The 13,681-nt window shown below is 35.5% G+C and overlaps 1 protein-coding gene across 2 annotated transcripts in view; it reads right to left on the bottom strand.

The window, feature by feature from the left end:
• The window catches only part of EIPR1 (EARP complex and GARP complex interacting protein 1), a 72,820-nt gene that overhangs the window by 19,199 nt on the left and 39,940 nt on the right, over positions 1–13,681 (bottom strand). For both annotated transcript variants that reach the window (XM_064707672.1, XM_064707671.1), the window contains exon 5: positions 7,341–7,440. In XM_064707672.1, the coding sequence (XP_064563742.1) occupies positions 7,341–7,440 (100 nt within the window). The remainder of the gene's footprint in view (positions 1–7,340; positions 7,441–13,681) is intronic.

Raw genomic sequence — 13,681 nt, forward strand, 5'->3', positions numbered from 1 at the left:
AGCAACTGCAAGGATTTAAAGGACAATTTGGAGATAAAGAAATTTTCATACATAAAAAAGAATTCTTATGTAACAGAAGGAAGTATACAAATTTCCTTCCTAGACATCCAAGAAATTAAGGAAACAAAATTGGTAGCTCAGAATCACAAATGCAGGTTCAAAAACACCTTAGTTGTAATTTTAATTCATACTGAATATATGGACAGGTAAGCAAGTGCACTTTTTAGCTTGAAATCTATCCTCCACTTCTTTAAATGCAGAAAAGCTAACTACAAAAGGGAAGGTGACATAGGTGTATTTTAAATATTATTCTTGCATGAAGGTTAGGATCTGTGCTGCCCAGGGGATGAAGACATGCAGGTGTGAGGGCCTCACAGGATACTTTAGGTAAACAATTCATGGTATTATTTTATAAACACAAAATGGGAGTTACACTAAGGGAAAGGGAAAAGAATAGACTAAGACTGAATGTCTACTTTTAGACAACAAAATTAGGAATTACTCTTGCAATGCACAAGGATCATCCTGATTTCAGAAAAGAAGTCTGAAGAAAATGAAATCTTGAACAGTGTAAAATGGTTACTGGAGTATGGATGGATTTTACACTATTCCTAAATTATTAGCTGGAACAATGCCTAAATCTGGTGACACAAGAACAAAAACAGAAGAGAAGCATGATATTACACTATAGCTGCACTAGAGCAACACTTTGAAGTAAGAAAAAAATCTTCAAAAAAATTAAACAGTTCTATTCTGATCATGTTACATTGTTTATGTTATCATCAGTGAAGAAAGGGGTTTTACAAAAACAAAGTACCAAAATATGAAAAAAATCTGTCCTAGGATATCCTAGATCAAGGACTGATTTCTGTGTATTCAAATCCAAGTATCAACGACTCCAACTTACTTTGTCAAAATATCAAGGACTGAGGTTGATTTTCCTGCTTCAAAATTTGATTACATAAGGTCTGACTTGGAAAGAGGAAAGGACAGGCACTATCCTTCTCTTAACCCATATTAAATGGTAAAGGGTACAGAAATTGTCTAGGAAAACCACAAGCAGCATGGAGACAGTGAACCAACAACTCATGCTGTCTTCCAAGAAAAGAGCTATGTGACCAAGAAGAGAACAGGAAAGTACTTAGAAGAAAGATACATTACAGGCTACACTAAGTAGAAAAACCCAAGCAGACTATTTTGAGATTGACATTAAAAGGCATGAATAGTTTTCTAACTTGTTATTGACAGAAACAAAAATGTTGATGAGGATGGTAAATTGAGTTCAATTCCTCCAACTGCAGGAAACCATGCCATGGAGTCCTTTCATAACTGTTCTTGACTCTTGAACCATCTTAAAACTATTTACCTTTTCAAATAGCCTCATTATATTGGCAGCTCAGAGCTATTCTCAAAATAGCTAAGTAACAGAATTCACATATTTTTAAGTGCTGAGTTTCTAGATTACAGTAAGAAAATATTTTTATTCCTTAAACATAAGTTTTCTGCTTTACACTACAAAAATTAAACTAAATAACCAGTTCATCCTCTGAACTATATTGTTATTCCTATATGCTGATGATACATTCCAAGCTCTGCCAGTAATAATTTTCATTATTTCACTCCTACTTCTATTCTATTGTTAAGGTGACCATTAAATAAAATTGATTCCAACCCTATGAGCTGGTTCCTACTCTCACTCTGATCAGTAATTTCCTTTTTTTTTTTCTTCTGACCGTTTTCTGCCCTCCTATAGTTAATCTATGTTTATTTTAGTTGCAGTAATAATGGGGTGCTAAAAAATTCTCCACTGAATTCCACAAGGTATTTCCTGCCTTGAGAAATAGCAGCTATCTTGCCAAGAAAGCATCTCATGCTTATTCCTAACGTTCTCTCTATTTGGATACATCACTTTTATCCAGATAAACTGTGATATCTTCCCCAAAATATATTCTGCCTTGCCTGGAACGCCACTGCTTGATATTATCTGTTGCTCTGAACCAAGACAACATGAATGCTGCTAAATAATCCACGAGAAATCTAAAAGGAATATAATTATAATAGTTTGGATTAGAATGATCAAACCCATACCTCTATTTGTCTCCTTTGTGAAAACATATGAAAAACAGAAAAATATCTAGATTTTAATATCTCTATTTCGTTCTGTTGCACTCATCTGCCATGCCAAACATACTGCATTTACTCGAGGAAGAGTTCTAGCAATTTGTTGACATCTGACCTCAAATCTGTACACCGAAATATTAACTGTCTTCTTCTCAGCAGATTCTATCCACACCTTGTGCATTGTCTGGGCTTCTCTTGGGTCCAGCTAATGATTATAAATGGCAAAGAATAGCTAATTTAATTGCAAAAGGTAATGATGCAGTGAGCATAAGATTAGTTTCACCCCAGAAGGTAATGTCCTCAAAACAATAATAAAGGGAGTGATCAAAAGGACAGTAGAAGCTTGTCTTAATGTAAATACAGGCAAATTGAACACTGTAAGGTGGAAATAAGTTAGCAAAAAAAATACTGAAAGAAAATAAAAAACAAAACCCCAAACCAAAACCAAAAGGAACCCAAACAAACCCACTGAACTGTACAGTAAATTACAGTTAGCAAATGTTTCTTATCCCAAGCTGACTAGATAATTCAGAGAATGAACACACCAATAATTTTATTACCAAGAAGCTCTGATTCTATTGGGAACTGCACAATTCTTCAGGCTAATTTTAATGAAACAATGTGACCTGTAAATCACAGGCAGATACAGAAAAGGAACCAAATAAGACTCTGAAGTTTTGATCACTGTAGAGAAGCAGAAATTCTGGCCGACACAAAATTTTAAAGACACACATATTTTCAATTTTTCATTTATATTATACCTGAATTTTAGACAAACCTTCACAAACATGAAAGGTCCATAAAAGTAGCATTTGTTTACCTCTTGCCACTAAAATGGCCTATAATATGTACCTATGCAAAAAAAGGGAAGCGATTGAAAGGTGTTGTAAAAACAGGAAGAGCAGTGATGCACCAGTGTAATGAATACCCCCTTTACCTTTATTGCCGGATATAGATACAGTGGACCTGATCTTACTTTTAGTTAACAATGATGATATTATTCAACTTGAACACCATCATGTGTTTTTTACAAAAAGAGAAAACAATTCAAACACATTGACACTGCTATTATCTTAATCCTAGGCTCTTGATTTAAGTTTTAGTTACAACATTTTTTAGTCATAACACACATATACACAAAGCAGTACACTGCTATTTTACGTACAAGTGCACACAATATGAATATTTTGTAAAGATGTTCTCCCCTTAGCAATCCCTACAGAATATATAAGTTCACTAGTGTTGAGGAAAACATTCAGTGGAGCTACCTTGGTGTGCAACTGCAGACTGAACTCTGGATGGTGGAGGGAAATGAGGCAAGGGGCTAGAAAGAAGTGTGGACCATTTGCACAACAAAAGGCACAGCCACCTGTGTCACAGTCAGTTGACTGGACACTCAGAGACACAGCAGGAGCAGAGGATTGGGAAGGAAGACCCCAGACTTTAGCTGCATTAACTGGAGGGTATAAAACCTCAGGATTTTCTTTATTCAGGGTCCCTCACGAGAGGAACCAGCCCAGGCTGTTTTGCTGTAGCACTGTGATTAAATTACTTAAGGGATGGAGAGGACTGAGAGACTGCTATGGGAACCCTGGAATGTGTGAGACTGGGGCATGCAGGGAGTCCAGCAGGGCCCTGTCAGCCCACTGGAGCTGCCCAAAGTCTCTGCCCATGGGAGTGTGACTGCCAGAGTGACTCCAGGATGGTCACACAGGGACACTTCCCTAACACCAGCTACATCCTGCTTAGTCACTGCCTGCTTGAAACAAAGCACGTTAGGTGATAAGACATCAGGTGGCAATGAGATCCCAAAAATGGACAACCTTCCACCTTGATGAACAGTAACGACAACTTCTCTTGTCATTTACATAACCTCCGTGTAACTGCATATTAAGGAAATATTGTCATTTTCTTGGTTTTTTTTTTGTTTTTTTTTTTTTTTTTAATTTGCCTTGACATGCCTCTTTTTTAATATGGCAAGACCTGATTTCTTCGCTTTAGGCTGTTTTATATCTGTTTTCCAGGCCAAAAAAAAAAAAAAAAGCTCTTTTTATTAAGATCTCAATAAGGTCTTATTTTACATTCTGATAAAAAAACATTAAAATAGAAATCATGTGCTTTTCAGCATTATGATATATTATGCATGCAACAATCCCTTATAAACAGGATATTCACAGAAAGAAATCACTGTTTCACCAACAGCTCATTAGCCTACAAACACTCCTTGTCCATGGTGAAAACCAAATGGAAAATATATTTACTACTAACCTCTACTAATACTATCTGTTTTATAATTAACCTGTTCACACAGATTTCTCTCACATTCTAAATAGTACAGCAGCAAAAATTGGGGTAGAGTGTCGGTTTATGGAGGAGGGGTTTTCTCTTTTTTTTTTTTTAAGGGAAAGCCAACTGCGTAACAAAACATGGCTTGTTTTTCTTTATTGCTCTTTGTAACTGTCAGCCATATATATTTTTTGCAAATATAAAATTGCTACAAAATAAAAGTTATTATTTTTCAGCCATATATACCAGTATACAGTTAATTTCTTAGTAAGAAGGCAATCTTTGAATATTTCAGAAATGCACCACAGTCACTTCTAGTCCTGAAAAAGTCTATGAAACTGGACTTCAGCTTGTCTTAAATTTCATTACTAGAAACTCCTGTGCAGACCTTTTAAAGAGATGCTTATGCTTTCATCAGTCTTGTTCACCTGGACTCCAGCTAGCTCAGGAATCTACAGACACGTGTAAGACAAATTTGTTGCAGACAAAAATTCAACATTCAAAAATTGCAAGAATTCTAATCATCTGATAAGTGATTCACTGGCCTCAAGATTTTGATGCATGGAGATGTGTTTTCTGATAGTCAAGCTTCAGTGAACTTTCTCTATCCAACTTCAACAGCAGTGTATGACTTGGTATTGAAGTAAGTATCATCTAAGAACAACTCAAAGCTGCTGGAGCAGAAGACTGATTATGCTAAACAGTTATCCTCAGGTAAAATTTTAATCACAAATAATGCTTGTTTACAGTGCAATCACATGAGACACTAGATTAGATGGAAATACGGAGGATCAGTCAAATTCAATATCAAGCCTCCTGAGGGCCTGATTGTAAAATCTGAACAACATCCTTAACTTCTGCAAACAAAGGTTTTTAACAAAGATTTTTAAATGCTCTTATCTGGAGATGTCAATCAAGGGTTGATATATATACTTCATTAGGTGAAGTGGTTTCCTTGATACAGAACTTCACATTTGCTTGTATCATTTTCCTTTCATAAAAATATAAACATATAATGTCACAAATTAAATCCCCTTAATTCCTTTATCACTTTGCCTTCTAGAGTTCTTTTGTGCCATCATTTGATGTAGTACAAGAATATTTTAGAAGTACCAATTAAAAAAATACTCTAATAAGTAACGCTACTTGAAATACTGAAAGGATCTGCAAGCTGAATGTTGCTTTGAGGATAAAAATACTGATTCCTCAAATCATGCTGAAATTACAAAATTTGATAGCATCTATTCCTCTCCAAAATTACACAGATCATAATTCCAGCAATGAAAGGAAAAGAAAATGGAAGTTATAGTTATCTGCACAAATATTTGTGTGATAGACTAGGGGTTTAGTTTTGATAAAAGAATAGTATAAGGAAGATACAACATACAAAATTCTAGTAAATAATTCCCAAGCAATATAAAATGAGAAACAAAAACCCCATAAAATTTGGCACTCATGACAAGATTTCCACAGAGAAACTGATGATACACCAGACAGCATCCTAGAGGAAATCACAGAGTCATAGAATGGTTTGGGTTTAAAAGGGCCTTAAAGATCATTTAATGCCAATCCCCTGCCATGGGAGGGAGGTTAGGATTAAGAAAAAAATCGGAGAGAGTTATGAGAAAGGGGTCAAACACTGAAAATATTCATTAACATTCAAAAGAATTTCAGCAAGTGAGGACAGAACTGCACAAGGAGTGAAAGTAGGAGAAGGGGAAAAGTTAAGCTAGGCTAATTTGCCTAGCAGTCTCAGTACTTCAAAGAGACATGAGGACCCATAGCATGGAAGCAGTACCAACCCAAAGTACTTTTTCAGTATTGCAGAAAGGTTTGTGTAGTATGCAGACATTAGGAAAGAAATACTAATTAATGCAGGTGTAATGCAGGGGATACATTGCCTGACAGACAAGCTCCTGGAGGTAGGCTGTCACAAACTCTCAACATCAATTTCATAAAAACAAATACTAATTTGAAGCCTTGGAAGGCAACATAACAACTATTGAAGTTGCAGGTGAGAAAAACCCCTAAAGTTTCTCATCTAGAGAAGGAACCCAAAGGGCTTAATTATAAACACAAAGTATTAAACTATATTATATTACGTTGTCATCTATTTGCATGCATTCAGGTGATATAAACAGGAAAGATTTTAGGACACAGTGTATTGACTAAGTTGAAAAAACTGATTCTGTGCATCCAGGAAAAGAATTAACCCTGACCTAAGGAGTTAAAGGTGACAACAGATCAATTGAATAGCAACGTCCTTGGCATAACAAGTTTCCATTTATAAGCACAGACACTGATCTAAATGACTACATGGAATCATTCTACATATATTCTATCATATGGCATAATCAGACAAAAATCTATGCTAATGACACTTTTTATATATGTTCCTGAACATAAGATTTTTAACAATAAGTGAAATAATCTGAATAAACTGTATATTACTAAATTAAACTAACATTGAAAATTCAAATCAGTACATAGCAAAGAGAGAAACTTATAATATGCTTATACAATCAAGAGTTGTAAATTAAATAAAGAGCTGCATGGTATTAACCAATGTGAGTTACTACACCATTATCTGAATTCAGCAACCTTTGGCTTGACTGATCATTAATTTTTCCACTTGTAGACATTCACCAAATGAGAACTGCTTTATTCTAGATTTCTCACTATAAAAGCAGAAGGACAGTAAGGGGAACTCTAGAACAAAGAAAACATTTACCCACTACCGACGGGTACTAAAATACCACTCTTAAACACTCTTGAATAAGACAATCGTAGAATACTCATTTCCCCCACCTACCTTATAGGCAACGAGATACTTCTGAAGGAATAGTTAAAAGATTAGCAAATTCTAAGCTAAGGAATGCTGCTGTTTTGACTATATTCAAGTATAGCATGTTTTGTTAAAGAAAACTTCTTACCACAGCTTTGGCTGAACTTTCCTGCAAATCCCACAATAATATGTTGTTATCAGCCAGTGAAATAATCTTTTTACCATCTCCCATTGGCTCCCACATAACACTGCAAAACAGAAACAGAAAAACAACAGTAAAATCCATCAGAATTTGAACTAGAAAGCCATTTTAATTCTGTGGATCTAATCTATACCAAAATATGTTAAACCACATTCCTTCTGGTTTCCTTTAGATGAAATCCATCATATATTTTAAGTCCAAAATCTGCCATTAACTAGCAACTTGTAGCAGTCATTCTGCATACATAGAAATACAACCAGAGACCTTGATGTATACTAATTTTAGAAGGCTTTAGTTTGAAACCTCAGAGTTGTTCATATGGATTGTTATGCATGCTTTTTGAAGGTGCACCAAAAATCATAAGCCTTAGTTTTGATGCAAACTTCTTCCAACTCTTCAGCTGTCATCATGACTTAGTCAGCATATACTTTTAACCTGTGATTCACTTTATGCTATACAGGAAGGAATGCAAGAAATCAGTGCTCCTCTCTTATTCTGTCTATGAAAAGCAGCATATTTAAACCAGTCAGTAGGGGCAGCTCCACTAACTACGCACTCTAACCTTAATAAACTTGCTGGAGGTAAGAGCAGGATTGAAAGAATACTTGTCATTTTATGAGAATAGCCTTCTGTTTTTGTAATTTTCTAACACTTTTGCAACCAAGTTTTACAGCCTCCCAATAATTTTAGACCAACAATATACCTGAGGGTAGAGATCATAACTTTAGTATCAATAGGTTAATGGAGAAACTTCTTTCCATTTTAAGACAAACCTCAGCTATCTAAAAGCATTTGATATGCTGTTTTCATCTTTAGAGCCTAGCTGAAGTCTCACTGCTTGAAGTTTAGCAGCAGGCCATGACTAGACCCAAGTTTTTTAGTTTGTTTTGCTTTTTGTGTGAATCAATTCAGTAACAGGATGGTTGGAGACTGAAATGTTACAATTTATGGCTTGAACATCTTCATGAAAGACTTTTGCCTATTACAGCAAAACTGTATAAAAGCTGCAAAGAAAACCACCCAAACCCTGAATGGAGCCTTGGGCTGCACGTTGATGGAGATCAAGTGACTCAGGCCTGGGCTGGGAAGAAGAACACATTCCCAGAGGGATCAAGCTGGAGACCACAGCCCAGGGCTGCCAGCTGCCAGGCTCACACAGACCCTCACACCAAAGGGTGGGGGGAGAGAGGCTTTGGGTGCGTGGTGCACAAACCTCTGGTGAGAGGCAGCGACTGCCCATCCTCTGTTGTGCAGAGCTCAGCTGTGGGGCCCCTTCCCCCCAGGAAAGGTGATGGAGGTCTCATGGTCCCCCCAAAAGCCCTCCCGATCCCTGCCCTAGAGCAGAAACTGAGTGCAACTTCACGGTTGCTCTTTAAATAATCTATAAACAGAAGACAAGCAATTATATATGTTGTATTTTATCTGTTTTGTTATCATCTAACTCAGGATGCTTCAATAAAGCTTGCAGTAGTAGTTTTTAGTATAAAAAAATAAAATTAAATCCTAAAGAGAACATTACCTTAGCAAAAAATAAGAGTATTTAAAATATTCACTCAAATGCACACATGAAAGGAACCCACTATCTTCTCCCATGCTGCAAAGACAGTTAACACTTTTATCAATAAACATACTGAACTTTTACAAAAGAACAATACAAAGTCCTCCATTATAGACAAAGGAAGAAAAAAACCAATATGCATACACTTTCATTGACATGAACTGCAGTTATGCCACAACTGTTGGACAAAGCAAGCATTAACTACTGCTTAACTGCAATTACAGAAGTGACAACCACTTATTTCTATTAATAGAAAAATTTGGCTGGACTGAAAACTCATGCACTGAAAAATGGAAAATATACCCATGCATTTGGTAACTCAGCAGACTATCCTGCAGCTTCCATGCAGCCCACCAGAAAAATTCACATATTAAGAACTCAAATATTGTGCCAGTTTTGCATTACAATGATTCCAATTTAAAGATTACTCTTGCTTATCAGATAATCAGGACATTAATTCTAAGAGGCAGGAGATGAGACGAAGTACAACCTGGAACCCATGATCTTGTTCCCTACTCAAGTGCTCTACAAAACAGCCACATTTCTGAATAAAATCAGTTCTGGCTATTTTACAGTTCTGGCTATTTTACTGAAGTCTGCTGCAGGGAGACTTGCAGTTGAGACTTGAAGTTACACTTCATCTAAAAATTCTCAGACATTGAGATCTAATTCAGAGTGCAACTGAAGATGTGGTGAAACGAGAACCACAGCTTCCTAAAAAAAACCTAGAAGGTAAGGTGAACATTTTAGCTAAAAAGCTGCTAATCAGTGAGAATTAAAAAAATGAAGGGTTATTTTGGACATGAATCCCAAGGGCAGCTGGGCTTTATTTTCACTCCTGTGTTATTATTATATTCAGAAAAATTAAACTGCTTTACAAATAAAAAAGTATCCCAACAAGGGAGGTGCCAGAGAAAAATCACTTCTTTCTAAATTTTTTTAAAATTAAATTATCATATATATGACACACTATCCATGAAGCAGCTGCTGCCACAGACACCATTTCTATTCTGTTGCTTGAACAGGGCTTAAAAAACTTGCAAGTGAATATTATGGATGTTTGACACGTCAGGAAAGAAACATATTACTGGCTTGTCTGCAGCTCAAGTAAGGTAGTCAGTCTAGGAAAAGCATTTTTGTAGTATCAGTGTCTGTCAGGAAAACACACAGGTAAAACTCTTGTCCAGCCTCTGGAGGCCTCAGGATGACAATATTTTTTTCCACATACTAAGGCAAAAATTAAGGGCTGAAACAAACTTATTTACAAAAACAATCTCTGCAGACTTACCTTAAAAAAAACCTATCTACCTTTGAGAGGGACAATTTGAGTGTTTTCATAAGGAATTTTTCAAAGCTAAGAAAGCAGAATATTCCTCTAAGTATATTTCTCCAGTGATTTAAAACATGTGCCTAAGATGATCTAGGTTGCCTAGATCTGCATTGATAGTTGAAGAAAATCACCACTCCTGATCAGAAGAACAGAATGCTAAAGGTTTACACAGACCTAGCACAGATGTACCCTCTAACACCTCTAATCCAGCAGCTGATAATTCTGGGGGAATTTGAGGTGAAGAGACTGCAAGAAGCAGCTGGGACTGTAACTGATGTGGTCTCCCTAATTTACCTCTCCAGCACCATAGCTGGAGCACGAACACTGGGATGGATGGACGGTGGGAGGCTGCAGGGCACCCCTTCAGGTCTCACAGACATTTTACCAAATAGATACACTTGATCACAAATGTACAAGGATCAATTATTTCATCCAATAGGCATCCAAAAGACATTTCAACACCCTGAATTTTTAACTACTGCATAAGCAAGTGTCAGCAGCAACATTGCTACATCTATAGTCATCCCAGAATACTGTGCTGGAAAGAATTCTACTCTAAGGGATAAATATTCTAAATAATAAATTCTTAACGGGGCTTTGGAGAGCAAACTGGAGTCTGATACCAAGAAAACAGGGGCACCTGTTCAGTTAGTTCCTCATGAACATTTAAATTTTTCCTGCATAACTGATTTTTTCACAGTTCTCCAACACTGTTTTTCTTTAACATTTCCCACTAACATCTTAAGCAATTCAGTAAGACTGAACATAAAACTATTACAACAAAAAGAATAGTAGTAGAATGAACAGAAGTATCTATTTCACCTGCAAAATCAGCTGAGGCAGACTTCAACCCTCATTTTTTTAGTGGTATGAATAGCTTAAGTGACATTACAAAGAGGAAGAAAACCCCTTTTAAAAACAGCGAAATTTTCTTTCAGTGGGGAAAGATCTCAACTAACTAAGTAGTAACACTGGGGAATATGGTAAGAACAGAAACTGAACTATGTTCAAGTTGGGATGGAAAAGTAAAATACTATTCTCCAAACCCCTTTTTTTAACTAGCAGAGTAACACAATTTCTGCACTATTTTCTGTATCATGATTTATGATTCTAAACTAAACAAAAACAGCTGCAAAGAGCTCATAAAAACTAATTTTCATTCAAGCATATGGAATCTATTTAACTTATTAGAAGTTATAAGTTAACCGAATACATATAGTAAGTTCACAAAAACAAACAAATAATTACTTTTCCCTTTAGTACTTGCTTCAGTGTCAGATTTTAGCTTGACTAAGTTTCCCTCTTTACATGAGTGGAGTCAAATTCTGATTAAAAGCTAACATAATAAACAGGGCATATAATACAAAGTTATACTATTTCAGTATCCAATTAATCAATCACATTTATTCCCTAGAAAAATGATTACATTGAAGAGCTCTAACTTTTAAAATTACACAATACCAACCACTCAAAATTCCCACAAACATTCAATGGAATGAAAATGAGAAAATGAGTATTCTAAATTTCTCTGCTGGTTTGAGACATATTTTAAATGTAAGAAAGTCATCTAATGGTTGAACACTGAACATTTGTATTTATATATAATAAATTATTTTATTTACAATAAAGGCAAATCAAAGATTCAAGAGACCAAAATCCTGTTAAGAATTCAGGACCACGTGGAATTATGAAGAGAAGAGAGACATGAATACAGTTTAAACTTTTACCATCTTAGAAAGGATCAAAATATAAAGGGCATTATCAGCACTGATAAGAAGTTGTTAAGATACATCCCCAGTGAAAGCTGTCACTTAGTAAGTTAGTCCAAAAAAACTGTCTCTATACTTACTGTAATATCAGAAATGGCCGATGGAATATGTGGAATGAACCAAGTGTGAAGAATTATCCTTAAATGCTGACAATTTCAGATGGCTCTGAAATTTTGTGCATCATGTGAAGATACAATTAATACCTGCTGGGCAGCTGTTACAACCCAGCCTCCCTCACCCCCCACTCAAAAATACAGAGTTAATTTTATATTCTAGAATATGGAACTGACAATCCTGACACTCTCAAAGAAACCTCTATACAAATATCAGAGGGAGCTCTGTCCTCACAATTATATTCCAGGTAGTAGGACATACGAAGTGTTAAAATAAGGTAAGATTAAAAAACTTATGATTGCATTTATTACATGCCTTTGCTATGAAACATCTCTAACAGTTACTGTACCACATATTCAAGACCATATGATGGTTCTAAAAGTATTGTTACTTTCAGGTTTATATTCATTAGGTACGAAGTATTAAATTATTTTAGACTTTCTCTTTTTTTTTTTTTAATGAAATCCTAAGGTAGAACTTTTACACATATATATTCTGAAGCCTACAAGGAGTTTTAGAGAAGAAGTAACATCACCAACATCTGACAGGAAAGAGAAGTGATACCTGAATAACACATGAAAGTGTTAGAGCTATTAAAAGCACCGTTTTCACTTGTGAGTTTCATATTCTCTTACTTGACTTTTTTACTTGAAAATGTTTTGGGATGGCTTGATTTTGTGGACTTTTGGGTTTTTTAAAATAAATTTAAAGGCCAAAAAATTAAGTAAAACACTACTGGATTTCAGTCATCTGTCTACAGGGCATCAATTATGAATGAGCCTAACTTTGAGCAGGTGACTGTGTGCATTAATGGAATGAACATGATGAAGCAATAAAATGTTATGTATTAAATTTCTACTCAAGTTGAAAGGACTATAAGAGCGAATTTTGTACTTCTGTAAAAAGCCAGCCTTAATGAGGTTGATTTGTACTGTGTATGGCCAAGGAAGAGACGGTACTTCTCTGTACTCTACTTGGAGACCTTCAATAAAATGCCAAATAAAATCTAAGTATTTAAAATCTGTGAGAACAGCTCATTTATAATAGCTTGCTCCTTTGTGAATTCAAAGTTCTAATTTAATATTTTAGTGATAAACATCCTGGAGTTCTTGAAACATCTGTGACTCTAAAGAATTGATAATTTCTCTTCCTCTCTACAGTCTCTTAGATATGGTAATATTTGCATGTTCATATCTAGGATTGATTGAGTGGGATACACCAAAAAAAAAAAAAAATTCAACCTGAGCTAGTAAAGCAGCCTAATGAAGTAATCTATCATTATTACTAACATATTCATTAATCCCTTTCAAACAATTTTTAGCAGCTCTTGTGCTCTACATAGAACATGAATTCTTCACTCCTCACCTTACAGATTTCTCAGAATTGAGTCTCCACTTATATTGCCTCTGTAACCTCCATTAATTTTCCCTCTACAGTTGTATTTCACTGTTCATCTAACACTTCCCCTTATTTATTTTCATTTCATTCCACATTTAGATCACAATCCAACTTACTT

The sequence above is a fragment of the Zonotrichia leucophrys genome, chromosome 3 (genome assembly GCF_028769735.1).
Source record: "Zonotrichia leucophrys gambelii isolate GWCS_2022_RI chromosome 3, RI_Zleu_2.0, whole genome shotgun sequence".
NCBI classification, from domain to species: Eukaryota; Metazoa; Chordata; class Aves; order Passeriformes; family Passerellidae; genus Zonotrichia; species Zonotrichia leucophrys.